The 15,235-nt window shown below is 39.7% G+C and overlaps 1 protein-coding gene across 2 annotated transcripts in view; it reads right to left on the reverse strand.

Moving 5' to 3' along the window:
* Positions 1 to 3,568: 3,568 nt before the first annotated feature.
* Positions 3,569 to 15,235, reverse strand: part of bcar1 (BCAR1 scaffold protein, Cas family member) — a 65,582-nt gene continuing 53,915 nt past the window's right edge. For both annotated transcript variants that reach the window (XM_041996371.1, XM_041996370.1), the window contains exons 3-8: positions 14,941 to 15,090; positions 12,770 to 12,865; positions 10,744 to 11,130; positions 8,175 to 9,047; positions 5,428 to 5,514; positions 3,569 to 4,751 (exon numbers count right to left, since the gene is read on the reverse strand). In XM_041996371.1, coding sequence (XP_041852305.1) covers positions 4,209 to 4,751; positions 5,428 to 5,514; positions 8,175 to 9,047; positions 10,744 to 11,130; positions 12,770 to 12,865; positions 14,941 to 15,090 — 2,136 coding nt within the window. In that variant the 3' untranslated portion in view covers positions 3,569 to 4,208. The remainder of the gene's footprint in view (positions 4,752 to 5,427; positions 5,515 to 8,174; positions 9,048 to 10,743; positions 11,131 to 12,769; positions 12,866 to 14,940; positions 15,091 to 15,235) is intronic.

Here is a 15,235-nt window from a genome sequence, read left to right on the forward strand (position 1 = left end):
AAGGTGATGTTCAGCACGGTGTAAAAAGTAGTTCCAGGGTGATGTTCAGCACGGTGTAAAAAGTAGTTCCAGGGTGATGTTCAGCACGGTGTAAGAAGTAGTTCCAGGGTGATGTTCAGCACGGTGTAAAAAGTAGTTCCAGGGTGATGTTCAGCACGGTGTAAAAAGTAGTTCCAGGGTGATGTTCAGCATGGTGTAAGAAGTAGTTCCAGGGTGATGTTCAGCACGGTGTAAAAAGTAGTTCCAGGGTGATGTTCAGCATGGTGTAAAAAGTAGTTCCAGGGTGATGTTCAGCACGGTGTAAGAAGTAGTTCCAGGGTGATGTTCAGCACGGTGTAAAAAGTAGTTCCAGGGTGATGTTCAGCATGGTGGAAAAAGTAGTTCCAGGGTGATGTTCAGCATGGTGTAAAAAGTAGTTCCAGGGTGATGTTCAGCATGGTGTAAGAAGTAGTTCCAGGGTGATGTTCAGCACGGTGTAAAAAGTAGTTCCAGGGTGATGTTCAGCACGGTGTAAAAAGTAGTTCCAGGGTGATGTTCAGCATGGTGTAAAAAGTAGTTCCAGGGTGATGTTCGGCATGGTGTAAAAAGTAGTTCCAGGGTGATGTTCAGCATGGTGTAAAAAGTAGTTCCAGGGTGATGTTCAGCACGGTGTAAAAAGTAGTTCCAGGGTGATGTTCGGCACGGTGTAAAAAGTAGTTCCAGGGTGATGTTCAGCACGGTGTAAAAAGTAGTTCCAGGGTGATGTTCGGCATGGTGTAAAAAGTAGTTCCAGGGTGATGTTCAGCACAGTGTAAAAAGTAGTTCCAGGGTGATGTTCAGCACTGTGTAAAAAGTAGTTCCAGGGTGATGTTCAGCACAGTGTAAAAAGTAGTTCCAGAGTGATGTTCAGCACGGTGTAAAAAGTAGTTCCAGGGTGATGTTCAGCACGGTGTAAAAAGTAGTTCTAGGGTGGTGTTCAGCATGGTGCATCATCTCCTCTTCTTCTAACAATTGTCTGTAAACATCTTGGAAGTGAGGAGACCAGCTGCTGGAGGTTTAGGAGAGGAATGTTGTCCTATTCGTCTGACGCAGGATTCTAGCTGCTCTACAGTCCTGGACCTTCATTGCTGGGTTTTTTGTTTCATGATGCTCCAGATGTTTTCTATTCATGAAACATCGGAATGCAGGCAGACCAGCTCAGCAGCTGGACTCTTCTCCTGTGAAGCCATGCTGCTGTGATGGATGCAGGATGTGGTTCAGCATCGTCTTGTTGAAATCTGCAAGGTCTTCCCTGAAAGAGATGTTGTCTGGATGGGAGCAGATGTTGCTCTAAAGCCTCCATGTACTTTTCAGCATTGATGGAGTTCCACAGATATGGAAGCTGCCCACGCCATAGGCACTAATGCAGCCCCATCCCATCAGAGATGAAAGCTGTTCAACTGTCTACTGATAACAAGCTGGATGCTCCCTCTTACGGGCCGGCGTGGCTCAGTGGGTGGAGTGGTCTTCTTGTAGCCTGAGGGTTGCCGGTTCCATCCTCAACCTGTTGAGCTGATGTTGAGGTGTCCCTGAGCAAGACTCCAAACCACAAATTGCTCCTGATGGGTCGTGGTTGAATGCCTTGCATGGCAGCTTCTGCCATCAGTGTGTGAATGTGTGTGTGAATGTGATGTATAATGTAAAGCACTTTGGATATCATTCCAGGTACAGTAAAGCGCTATATAAATACAGACCATGTACTCTCCTCTTTAGTCTGCAGGACACGGTGTCCATGGTTTACAGAAAGAATTTCACATTTTCCTCCATCTGACCACAGAAAAGTTTCCACTTTGCCTGGTCTGGTCCAGAGAAAACGGCAGTATTTCTGGATCCTGTTGCATGAAAGAGCTTTAACCTGCATTTGTTGAATTCAGGGTGAACTGTGTTCACAGACAGGGATTTCTTCCTTCAGCCTTGTCCCATGCACAGAGATTTCTCCTGATTCTCTGAATCTTTTGATTATATTATAAACTGTTGATGATGGGATCTTCAAAGTCATTACAATTTTACATTGAACAACATTTTTCTGAAGTTGTTCCACATTATTACACCCAATTAGTCTCATATTGGTGAACCTCTGTCCATCTTTACATCTGAGAGACTCTGCCTCTCTGAAATGCTGCTTTTGTATCCATTCATGTTAATGGCCTGATGTCAGTTAATCTAATTAGTCAAATGCTCCTCCAGTTGTTTTTGATTTGTAACAGTTACTTTCCACCCTGTTGTAGCCCTTGCTCCAACTTTTTACAGATGTAATTCAAAATGAGCTCATATTTTCCACAAAATATTAAAATCTTTCAGTTTGAACATGTATGTTCATTAGGGAATAAAAGATGGGTTCATGAGATTTATAAATCTTTAGTTTTTTTTTCTTTTTTACACTTTTTACAGTCCCAACTTTCTGGGAATTGTAATTTTTTTTCTTTCACTTTATATTATTCTTATAAAGCTGGTAAAACCTTCTCCATATAAAAAAAAAATTATAACCCTTTTTTTCATGCATTCATCACATGGCAGGCTCACAACTGGTGGCAGAATATATTACTGGAAGTTTTATATTTAAACTTCCAGAAAATTCCTGTAATGACAACACTATATGTTCTTTTTGGATGTCACAGCTGTACCATGATGTCATTTAGCTTTCAGATCATCCCATCTGACAGGATGAAAGTTTCTTTTTCTCCTCCTTATCAGCTCAGTGACTGAGCTGCTGGTCTATTACCAGCCTGTTACGTCACCGGATTGCATTTCATTTCACACTGTCCATCCTCATCAGCAGAATTGTTTCATCCTGATGATACAGCGAGTAGCAGCTCACCTCAACTGTCAAGGTAATAATGCTAAATTATATCATTTATAGGCAAGAAATCTAGAAAATGTGCAACTAAGAATTGAAGTTATATTTTATCTATTATATGTTCCTGAAAACTGTATTTATTTTTGTGCTGTATTAGTTGTACACAAAGTTGAATGTTCTGTATCAGAACCATGTTATATCATATTACCCTGAAATTAAATGGTAAATGGCAGTGTTAGCCTTGTGGTTACAGAGGTGGGTTTGGGTCTGGAGAACCTTGGTTCAAGTCCCTGCGCCAGCAACTAAGGTAAACCATTGTGGACCCCTGATGAAGGCCCTTAACCCCCCATTGTTCCCAATGCACTGGAAACAAGCAGCCCACTGCTCCTAGCAAGTAGGATGGGTTAAATGCAGAGAAAGAATTTCCCAGCTGGGATTAAAAGTAGAATAAATAATGAAATATAAATTAGTAGAAGAATAGTGAAAGCTTCAAACTCTAAAAGAATCAAGAAATTTCATGCTATACTGCATTTTTTCTATAATAATATTATTATATATAACATTTCATTGTTAAAAGTATACATTATCATAATATACGGATAATGAACCCTGGTTGGAACCCTGGTAGTGTTGCCCACTCTCTGACCCCCCATGTATAAAAGTCTAGCTCCACCACTGCTGAGAGACACCTGTGGAGACATTTCCAGGTGGGGCGATTACTTTCATCTATGAAAAATGTATGTTATCGTAACATCAGAGAAAAAAAGAAACCCAGCTTTAATTGCATCTGTTTCTTTAACCTTTTACACTTTTCTGTAATACATGCCTCTTACAAAACAACAGAGATACGTTTTCAATTGTCATGATTGGTGCACCTACAGTACTGCAGCTGTTCACCTGTTCAGGTGAAATTACTGCTTTTCCAACACAGCATCATGCCGTCAGGTGACCTCCGAGGGTGTATGTGCGCTCCAGTGTGTGTTTTAGAGTCAATCTTTGTCAACAGAGGAGCTCAGACGTTCTACAATATAGAATCATACATATCATCTGGAATTTAGACATCCATAATAATCATACAGGAATCAGAGCCATAATTATACACTAAAGCAATATTAATAACAATTATTGATATGGTCTAAAAACTACACTTATCTTTCATCTTCTCTGTCTTAAAAAAACAAACAAAACGTTTAGTTTTTATTTATATAGGGGGATTTCTGTTTTTCTGTTTATGTCTCTAAACTTAAATATTTACAGTGATTACTTTACAGCCCGTCCAAGGTTTCATGTTCCTTTAGAGTAACGGAGGGAGGAGAGCATCCCTGGTCCAGAGGGGGTCTTAGACCACCAGGATTCAGGGGCAGGAAAGTCACAACGGGGTTTTTTGGACTTCCTACATCAGCAACAGCTGTCCCAGCACCATCCTGAACTGCTGCGTGCACCCCGCCAGCTCCCTCACCCTCTCCGTCATCTCTCTGGCTGCTACAGGCGAAGGATACTGTAGCGCAGCTGTCTTCGTGCTGATGACGATGTCTTTGAGTTTTTCACACAGGGTATTGCTGCTCTGGGCCACGCAGGCCCTCACTTCCGGACACTTGGCCTGGCGGGACAGCGTGTCGCCGATAAACACCAGCTTGTGTGCGCTCAGGATGACGAACTTGCTGTGCGCCACGAAGATCTTTGGCGGCTGGTTGGAGTTGACGGCGGTGAAGAAGGCGTCAATGGCGTTGGTTACCGTGGTGATGTTCTGCTCACACTGCTCCTGGTAGAAGAGGAGGAGCTGCCGGTCGCCGTGGCACAGCTTGGATGAAAGGTCCGCGGCACCATTCTTGGTCAGCTGATTGGCCAGAGGGTGGTTGGGAGGAGGGACCCAGCCCGTCATGTCGTTGTTGATTGGTCGGCTGACTTCCTGCTCTAAGCGTTCAAACTGTTTGATCTTAGAAAGAAGAAGAAAAAGAAAAAAAGGTAATATTTAACAATAGTCAGAAATTTTTACTCAATTAATTCCCAGTAAAATTTACTCGGATAACTGATGAAACTGATCATTTTCTGGGTTGATCTCCTCACACGTTAAGATTTATAGCTTTATGTTTTTTTTTATTGGGGTGAGATTAAACCTCTTTATTGTGTTTTGACTATTAACAACTGGAATCACTCAGTTACTGAAGTTATTAAAAGAAACTTGTGTTTGGAGTTTTGCTTATGTAGATAACAAACTAAACTTTGGCTCTGAGACCTACAGAGACTTCAATCTGGATTATTTTTGTCAGAAAGGTAGCTTAACTAGAATCTGCATCTTAATGACTGCTGGCCCTCAATATTATTGAATAAACATAATCAAATACACATAATTTCCAGCACACATCTCAAACTCTCTCTGAAGTGTCCTGACTGTCCTGTTTTACAGAGAACATAAAAAATAAAAAACATTTAAATTATTATTTTCAAATTAATGATTATTTAAGAAAATATTTATAAATAAATAAATATCTTAAACTGTCATTTTAATATATATATTAAAAATTCTTTTTAATCTGATAATAAGGTTCTGACTCAGTCCATTTATTTACTATTTAAAATAAAGTAGAAGTGAGTAGAAGCCAAACAAATACCTGCTGCTGTTCCAGTTGTGTCTTGTGTCTGATGATGTTTCCTTTCTCCAGCAGCTGTCTTTGGTTCTTCTCAAACTCCTCTTTTCCCTGACAGAACAACACACACAGTTACTGCAACTGAAGAAACACACTCAGAGCTGCATTAAACAAAACGTCCCATTAAAAAAAACTCAGTTGAAACACATCTCAGTTAAAACGGGTCTCTTTGTTCATCATTTCGAACCAAATCACAGCTCCTGTCTGATCTTCATCTTCATCACCTGTTCACTTACACATTTAGTTTCTATGACCATGATGTGTGTGAGGGCCACCATCATCACCACAGCCTCAGTTCCTCCATCACCCACTCTTCAGACTTGAACAGACATAAAATTAAAGTCTTGTGTGTTTGTACTTTGAACACACATTAACAATTAAACAAACAAAAAATACTAACAGTGACCAAATGACTCCTATATGATTTCAGCTAATATTAAATTCTACTTCATGGACAAAAATGAGCCGTTACATTAAAGAAAGGTGAAGGTCGCATCTTGCAGAGCTGAATATTTTACATGTGGTATGTGTGTGTAGAGCTGGCTCTTGGCATTGGTGGCCTACGGTGCCACCTGCTGGAGGGGGCCACTGCTGCAAGCCCTTAAAAAGATTTATAGCAATAAGTAGAATAAAATAAATAATAGCAATAATTTGAAGCCCTGATTGGAGCCCTTTCCTCGTGACTTTTCTTGAAATTGAAAAATAATAATAATAATAAAAATTTATATTAACAGTTATCAACAAGTTATATTTGTCATATTCATAGAATCATGTAAACCTGGTCCAGGCCCTCACAAAAAGAGAGAAAAAGAGGTCCAGTGTACGGGTATGTGGTCTTCTCTAATATTTAATATTATATTTTTAGAACCAGCAAGGGGCTGTCTGAGCTGAAATACAACAGTTTCCTCACAATCCTGCTGTAGCTGCTACACAGATACATTTTCATTTCATTAATGCAGACCCACAGCCAGATGATAATAATTAATGGTATGTTGAACACATCAAGTGGCTGTTTGTCAGCTGCAGCTACATTTTTTTTTACTTTTACTGAACAGTAATAGATAAATCTTCTCTAAACTTGTCCTGGACAGGTGACCTGCAAGAATATGGAAGCGTTCCGCATGCTTTACCATAGCGCTTCTCATCGGGGGCTTTTAGAGACCATCAAGGGGCATTAGGAGAATCCATTTTGATAATTGGCATTTACATCAACCAATTAAAAGTCAGGAAAAACAAAGGCTGGTTCCCAAATTCACCTGAGAAAAGCCAATAAGGATCCAGGAGGAAGTGCATACACATAAAGATGGCATTTTCACACTGTTAAGCATGGCGTATTTCATTTCTATTCACATGGGTTTTGTTTTACTGCAGAATTTAAAAAGATATAACATTAGATAATAATCAATATTAGATATTTATTCCAGCTCATTTAGCGTTTTCGCCATGTTACCGTTGTCTATCAGACCCAGTCCGCTTTCTGTGTTGTCCTAAACCAGATCCATATCTGATGTTTTCAGTAACCTGAGTCTGTGTAATTATGACACATATTATCCGACTTTTACATCTCTGGAGGAGGTGCTTTTAACATAACTTTGTCGATTGATTGCACAGCAGCTACAAAACTGATACACACACTCTGACATGTAGCGTCCATATTTACTTTCATAAACAGAGCGCTGTGTGTGACATCACGCTTCTTCTGTGCATGTTGGTCACTTTAGGGCCATAGACTGTTCACACTGGAGTTTCATTGAGGACATGTTTAAATTATAATCTAAACAACCACACACACACAAAACAGGAAAAAATAAGAACATAATTTGAATCTAGCATTAAGACTTGCAGTGAACATAGCATTACCCTACATTTTAATGGTGGTGGATGGCATGGGACCTGGATATTAGATTGTGGCTTAAAAAAGGTTGAGAAGCACTACTTTAGAAGAAAAGTATTTTGTTTTGTTTATTTTGTTAACAGTTAAGTCCAAGTGATGTTATTATTGTTATTATTAATATTGTTGTTGTTGTTATGCTATTAAATGTCTTTTATTCACTATTATGTTCATGGGTACTTTTGTTCTTAACTGCTGGTTTTATGTTGGCTGGCGAGTCTTGGAGAAACTCTGAGAAGTTTGACTGTTAACTGAGCTGCTCATTACAATAACAACCCCTTAATATCTACATTTATTTACAATCATATGATAACAAACCCTGCGACCCTAAATTGGAATAAGCGGAATACAAAATGAATGAATGAATGAATGAATGAATGAATGAATGAATGAATGAATTACTGTTGTTTTTATATGGTTATTATACTTAAGATTAAGCAACTGAATGTTATAGTTCTGTGACTGCTTTAGAATAAGCAGCTATAGACAACAGACGGATGGAACAGTTTAATTTAGTTGCCAATAACAATAAATGTTGGTCATAGTCAAATAAAATAAGTTTATTTAAATCAGAATGACAACATGCCTGTGTTTAGCTGTGACAATGAGGATGATCTGTAGCTCTGAAAACAGCTACTAAACAAGCAGCACCATGACCAAATCCAGACACATTTTGGGTTTAAATCTATCATGTATTTACATAAATTACACATGAAGTCCTCCTGGCTGGTAAATCTTTAAGGCTGTTGTTTATTTATTATTTATTAGGGATGGTGCTTGGGGAACACATATTGGCAGACTCGGGGCTGTGTGTGTTTACCTGTAAATGTACGTAGTCGTAGTCTTCCATCCAGCCTTCCTCTGTGGTCTCATATGGCCTGTCCACACCTTCCCCTTCCTCTGCAGCAGTAAATTTTGGTGGAGAAGGGAGGGGCCGAGACTGAATGTGCACCTTTTCTCCTCCCTGGTAACTTCCACTTCCTGATCCTGACATGTGACCGCTGATCTCCCCTGGGATTGGAGGAAGAGGCAGCTGCTGCTGCTGCTGCTGCCGGTTGGTCCTTTTGAAAAGCAGCGAGGCGTTACCATGGAGGAAAGAGGCGAGTTGCTTGGCGTCATCGGGGATGCCTCTTGCAGTCATGATTAGTCGATCTAAGTCGTCCCCTCCTGGCGGCGGAGTGGCGAGCGCTGTGTGCGACCAGGACATGTTGTCCAAGCTCTGGCTGTGGCGAATCAAACTCTGGAAGACCTCCTCCATCTTCCCCACCTGTCGGCCCAGTTTGGTCTGCAGTGACCGGTCTGTGGCCTGTGCGGCATTCGCCACCGCACCCCTGGCAAATTCTAGGAAGTCTCGAACGGTGGTGCGCACCCGGTCGGCCGCCTGATGGATGGCAGGGAGGTTCCCCTCCAGGTGAGCAGGACCTCTCCAGTTACCTGTGATAAATGACATCATGAGGGACACACTGGACTCCACGGCCTGCTGGAGGCGAGACAGACGCTCCATCGCCTGATCAAGATCCAAGATGAGGGGTTTCCCTGGAATGGGACCGGGAACTGAGGAGGTGTCCCGGACGGGGACCATGTCCAACGATGAAGAAGAGTGGTTGCTCCGCGTACTTCCTGTGCTTGAAGCAGACAAACGCTTGAAAGACATGGCGAGCTCCTCTCCGGATGACTGGGCATCCCGCACAACCTGCAAAACACATCCACAATGAAATCAGAACTTGAAATCAAACAGACGATGGAAATCATACACACTGTGGAAAAAACGGTAATTTTCCATCAGACGGGGCACCAGAAGAACTGGAAAAAAACACAAAACAACGCAAACAAAAAAAGAGAAAAAAAATGAAAAAGAAAATGTTCATAACAAAACTTAGTTAATTTCCTGACTTTTATATATTTAGAATTTTTGCTTTATTTTAATTTTTAAATGTTTAATAAAAGATGTGACGATAATTAACTTTCTCTTTACATAAGGTCAAAGGCTGTGAAAGTCTAAAAACTACAGAAGATTGATATTGTCAGGTCGCTTTTTTATGCATTTTTATGGAAGATTCTTATATTTAGTCAGTATGTAATGTAATTAAATGCCAACAATAAAACATTTTATTTAAGATATATTTTATTGATCCCAGCAGGGAAATTTGTCCTCTTGCTCAAGGGCCCATGGAGGTTCATCTTCGTTGCCCGTCTGGGGCCTTGAACCTCGGTCTTGCAGCCCCAAGTCTGCCTGTATAACTTCTAGACCAACACTATAAGTACAGTATTTATGTACAATTACCATAAACATGTATAATAGGAATTTAAAGTGTGAATAGATTCATAATAAAATATTAACAGTATTTATCTTCAATTTATCATCATCTCGTTAAGATGATGATAAATTGAAAATATATATTATGAAAGTTTTTATTTATTTATTTATATTATTTATTTATATATTTTATTACATATTACAGTACCATTAATTATATGTCTTTTTATCTTATACGTTTTTTTATGCTAAATGAAATTCTATTTCTTTTTTTAAAAAATTGAATTTTATGTCTATTTATAGTTGTGGGTTTTTCCATATTATTTCACATTAAACATTTCTGTAATATTTTGGTATTTGTCAGTATTTAAAAGATGCAGTAAAATAATTCTATTATTACATTTTTTACAACTATGTAATTTAACCCATTTAAAATTTTCTCAAGAAGCTATTCTATGTATGAAATTCTTTTCATCAAAGAGAAATCAGTGTGTAAGGATTAAAGCTCTTTACTTTACATTTGTTGGGATCCCTCAAAGCTCTACTCTTGGACTACTTTTATTTACACTATGACTAATTTATCTAATATTTGCCATAACGTCAATGACTGCACCCTGATGATATGGAAATTTTTACTGAAGTTAAAAATCTTTAATTCTTACAGCTGCTGTGAATTAGGTTTAGGATTGGCTCTTTAAATATCTTTTATTGTATATTTAAAAATGGTGTGTATGATATTTATAAAGCAAAACTGCGGTAAATTATGAAACAGTCTGCCTCCTGTTATAAAAATAAGTGTTCAACATTTTCCATTTTCAAGGCTCATTTAAAAAAATAAACATTTAATATATATTTTTTTATTCCAGTGTGGTCTTTATATGCCTGTTGTTTGTTTATTGTTTTATCTCTTCTTCTGTGGTCCTGCTTTTACTCTGTTTTCCTCCCTGCAGTGGGACTATGGATGGAAATTAGCATTCTTTGCTAAAATCCTGCATGTTTACAGCTTGCCTTTTTGTCTTGATGTTTATTAACCTGCACTGTTGCAATTACATAAACAAATAGAATAAAAACTAAAAATCTTCATCATAGAGCAACATCTGTTACCATGGTGAAAGAATGAAAAGTGTCCTACCTGTGGTGGGACGTCATAGACATACTGGTCTCCCCTGTCTCCTCCTCTGTCTTCTCTTTCTCGAGGGAAGTCGTAGACGTCTTGGGAGGGGTGGCCTCCAGGTCGCAGGGTGGCGGGGATATCATAGATCTCCTGGGGGGCCTGGCTGACTGCCCCCCTGTCTGGTTCATGATGCTTTTCAGTCAAGGGAGGGGGAGGCACATCATACACGTCCTCTGGAATCGGCGGCTCGTCATCGTCGCTGACGTTGTTGTGTAGATAGTGGCTGGAGCTGGAGGGGCCTGGGGGCTTTAATTTGGCAAAGTGGGGGGGCACGTCGTAGGTCTCCTCTCTGACCAGGTGGGCATCAGGAACGTCTTTGCTGACAGATGGGGGGAAGTCATAAACCTGAAGAAACAGAGAAAGTTCTCATTCCCATCACTGAATCATGCTTCATAGTAGTCACTTCCAGGATGATCATTTCATGTAAATTTGAAATGATTTTTATCAGTTGATAAATACATATTTACTTATAAAATTTTGTGCAGCATATTTACAATTACAGGTGGTCTCTGTCAATTTTTGTAGGATTGTTTTAGTTGTTTTAATAAAACTGATCCATCAAACCTTTCTATTTAAACCGGGTGCATTCTGTAATGAACTCTGGTTTATTTCTGATCTTATATGCGGTGGGCAGGTTCTTTCTGAGCTGTCCACACTCCTCCGGTACATTTCAGCTGTTTCAGAGTTGTACAGCATATCTGAGCTCTGTGGATCTCTGCGATTGATGGAGGTTTTTCTTTCCAGCTCACGTTCTGTTGGAGGTTTCCCTTCCCGGTTCTGGTCCTGATGGGGGTTTTCCTTTCTGGCTCTGGTTCTGATGGAGGTTTTTCCTCTTGGTCCTGGTTCTGGTGGAAGTTTTCCTTTCTGGTCCTGGTTCGGATGGAGGTTTTCCTCCCTGATTCTGGTTTTGATGGAGGTTTTCCTCCCTGATTCTGGTTTTGATGGAAGTTTTCCTTCCTGGTTCTGGTCCTGGTGGAGGTTTTCTTCTCTGGTTTTGGTTCTGGTGGAGATTTTCCTCCCTGGTTCTGGTTTTTGTGGAGGCTTTCCTTCCTGGTTCTGGTCCTGATAGAGGTTTTCCTCCCTGGTCCTGGTTCTGATGGAGGTTTTTCTTTCTGGCTCTGGTTCTGATGGTGGTTTTCCTTCCTGGTTTTAGTTCTGATGGAGTTTTTCCTCCCTGGTCCTGGTTTTCGTGGAGGTTTTCCTTCCTGGTTCTGGTCCTGCTAGAGGTTTTCCTCCCTGGTCCTGGTTCTGGTGGAGGTTTTCCTCCCTGGTCCTGGTTCTGGTGGAGGTTTTCCTCCCTGGTCCTGGTTCTGGTGGAGGTTTTCCTCCCTGGTCCTGGTTCTGGTAGAGTTTTTCCTCCCTGGTTTTAGTTCTGATAGAGTTTTTCCTCTCCACCGTCTCCTCATGCAGGATGAATGATTAAATCAATAAAAGATCCAATCCGTTGGTTTTCTTAGCTAGGTCATTACTTTTATTAATTTGTTTTTATAAACAGAATGATTATGGATTGAACTAATGTGGATCATTAAATGGATTAATTTTAATTGGACTATAACTGGAAAACAGTGAATTAGATTGAATTGGACCGTGTTTGTAAAAGTGGCTTGAGATGACTTTGTTGTTGTTTGAGATGTTACCTACTTCTAGAGGCCTTTTACCATAATGAGACTCTTGTTTTGGGAGGTAGGAATGTATAATATATCAGCCTTTTATTTTAGTCGTTGAAATGAATTTTTTTTTATATGCAAATGAATATATTAAACCCTATAACTTCCTTATATCTGTATTTATTGATCTTTTATAGCTCTAAAAATGAATATTGGAATTAAATGTGATAACATCACTTAATAATTTTCTCAGAGGCAGAAGTGGAGCATAGATGATTCTTTAACCTTACACATATAATACACCCACGCATATAAAACACATCTTTACATTTCAATAGTCACAAAAAGGTCATTTTAATATAAATATGAATTCTTACAGTCTGTTGAGTGTTCTTGTCTGAGGTTGGAGGGGTGTCGTATATATCTTGACCACCAGAGGGCCCCTTCACCACCATGGGAGGAGTATCATACACCTGAACACAGAGGAACACATACATTTTTTTTTTATTACACAATTCCAGCAACACTTACACCAGGAACTCCACAATCCTTCTAATGTGATGTCCCTGAATGCACCATCCATGGATCTACACATGGATCTGTCCGGCTCTTTCACGCATGACACATCACTATAGTGCACGTGCCAGGCTTCTAGTGGGCAGTGAAACTTTGCAACGGCAAACGTTATTTTCAGCTTCATTATTGAACTTAACTGTTGACGTTCTGGTTAAGCAGCCTTCTAGTGACAAGATTTCTTGCAGTGAAGCAGTATGGTTTGTCCCCTCAGTCTTCTGTAGTCAGTTCAGACAAAATATGTGCGTTGCGAAGATGTTTTTCATGTTCTCCTTTATGGCATACAGATGTACTTTCTGCATGTTTGTCTAGTTTTATGGTTTTCTTTCTTGGGAGACTTATCTGACAAGCTGTTGCAGCAGCTAGATCACGCCACACACACGCAAGCGGTGGCAAAATATATAGGCCTAAATGACATTATTATAATCAATGATGTTTTGTTGCTGCATTGATGCAGAATCGTCTGCATCTGCATTTCGATCGTAGAAACAGTTAAATTTAACACCTCTACTTAAAATATATAAATGATCACTATTTAACAAACCCTGCTCTGCAAGTCATTAAAAATTGATCCAAAAACAAAGATCCCGGCAGAGCCAGAATGTATCTATATGTTTGATGGCTTTACCTGTTAATTTCCATGAAAACATGAAAATATGTCATTTCAGGCCAAAGTAAGTAAATCCATGGTTAACACTGTCAAAGTTAGCCCCGCCCACTAGGTTTGATGAATTAGGCTGACAGATTAAATTAGTTTATGATGCACTGCAGCATGGTCATTGAAATAAAACGTGAAATGGAAAAAGAGATGATTTTATGAAAAATGAAATGATATTTCCCTCCATAATTTTAGCTGCTGTGCAAAAAAGTTAAACACATGATTTTATGAGTTCCTCTAGTTTTCTGGAACAGGAAACCAACAAGCTTTTGTTTATTTACTTAGTAAATACACACATGCACATACACACTGGGGATGCTGACCAGCACTGTTTAAAAAGAAAAAAATGACACTGATGCTGACAAGCTAAAAGAGGAAGGTCAATGACGTACAAGAGGACAACATGAGCCTTAAGGAAGAGAAAAACAAGATGTGAGTACATGAGGATAAAAATAGGAATATGAGGCAGAAGAAAGCATGTTAAAGCTGAAACCTGAAAACATCGTGATAGCAGGGTGTTGGTGAAAATGGAAACATCTCGTCTTATGCTGAGAACATCATGTCTATCATGGAGACACAGCTGAACAAGCTGAATTTACCGTCACTGTAGGAATTTCTGAGTCATATTACAACTTAAAATAGATTTGTTATTTTTTTTTCTGTTTTATTAACATCCACTCGTTATCTGAGATCTGAACTTTAAGAATATTTAGCGACTTGACTCAATAGAACCATCTTTAATCTTTTCATCAGGACATTTTAGAAGTTGGGCTATTTTCTGTCTCAGTGTTTCAGTAATTTATGGAAAATAAGAGGTTTGAAGACATGACTTCACAGCTGGGTGTAGATGTCACATGATGTTTAAACGAAGGAACAGGAATAGTGACTGAAGGAGTGGATGCTGTAAAACTGTGGATGCTGTAGGTTTAAAACCTGGATCAGGCGCTCTTTAACATGAAAATGAATCATGCTACTTTAAATTTGGCTGACTGGAACGCTTTAAATTTAATTTAATTTATATTTAAAGAGGATGATTCGTTCAGTCCTCCTGACTGCCACAGCCACCAGATTTCAGTCCAGTAGAGCAGCTTTGGGATGTGGTGGAACGGGAGATTCTCACCATGGATGCAGCCGACAAACCTGGAGCAACTGTGTGATGCTGTCATGTTAACGTGGAGGAAGGTTTCCAACACCTTGTTGAATCTATGACACCAATAAGTAAGGCATTTCTGAAGGAAAAAGGCGGTCCAACCCGGAACTAGAAGGTGGACCTGATAAAGAGGATCTGAATATAAATCTAACACAGCGATGTCTGACCTGTGTGTTGTACTGCTGGCGGGTCGGTGGAACGTCATATATGTCCTGCTGAGTCGAAATTTGATGTCTGGGTGGGACGTCATACTCGTCCTGGTCCGTTTTCACTGTGTTATAAACATAAATTTGTCCAACACGAGTTGGGACCACCACCTGGAGGCACAGAGGGGAAAGGAGGGTTTTAGTCCAGATAAAATGTTCTGTAACCACACAGCAAACATCCATCTAACACATTTAATATGAACATCAAAAGCTTAAGATATGTACAGAAAAGAACAATTAAAGACTAAACTCTTCA

This window comes from Melanotaenia boesemani, chromosome 10 (genome assembly GCF_017639745.1).
Source record: "Melanotaenia boesemani isolate fMelBoe1 chromosome 10, fMelBoe1.pri, whole genome shotgun sequence".
NCBI lineage: Eukaryota > Metazoa > Chordata > Actinopteri > Atheriniformes > Melanotaeniidae > Melanotaenia > Melanotaenia boesemani.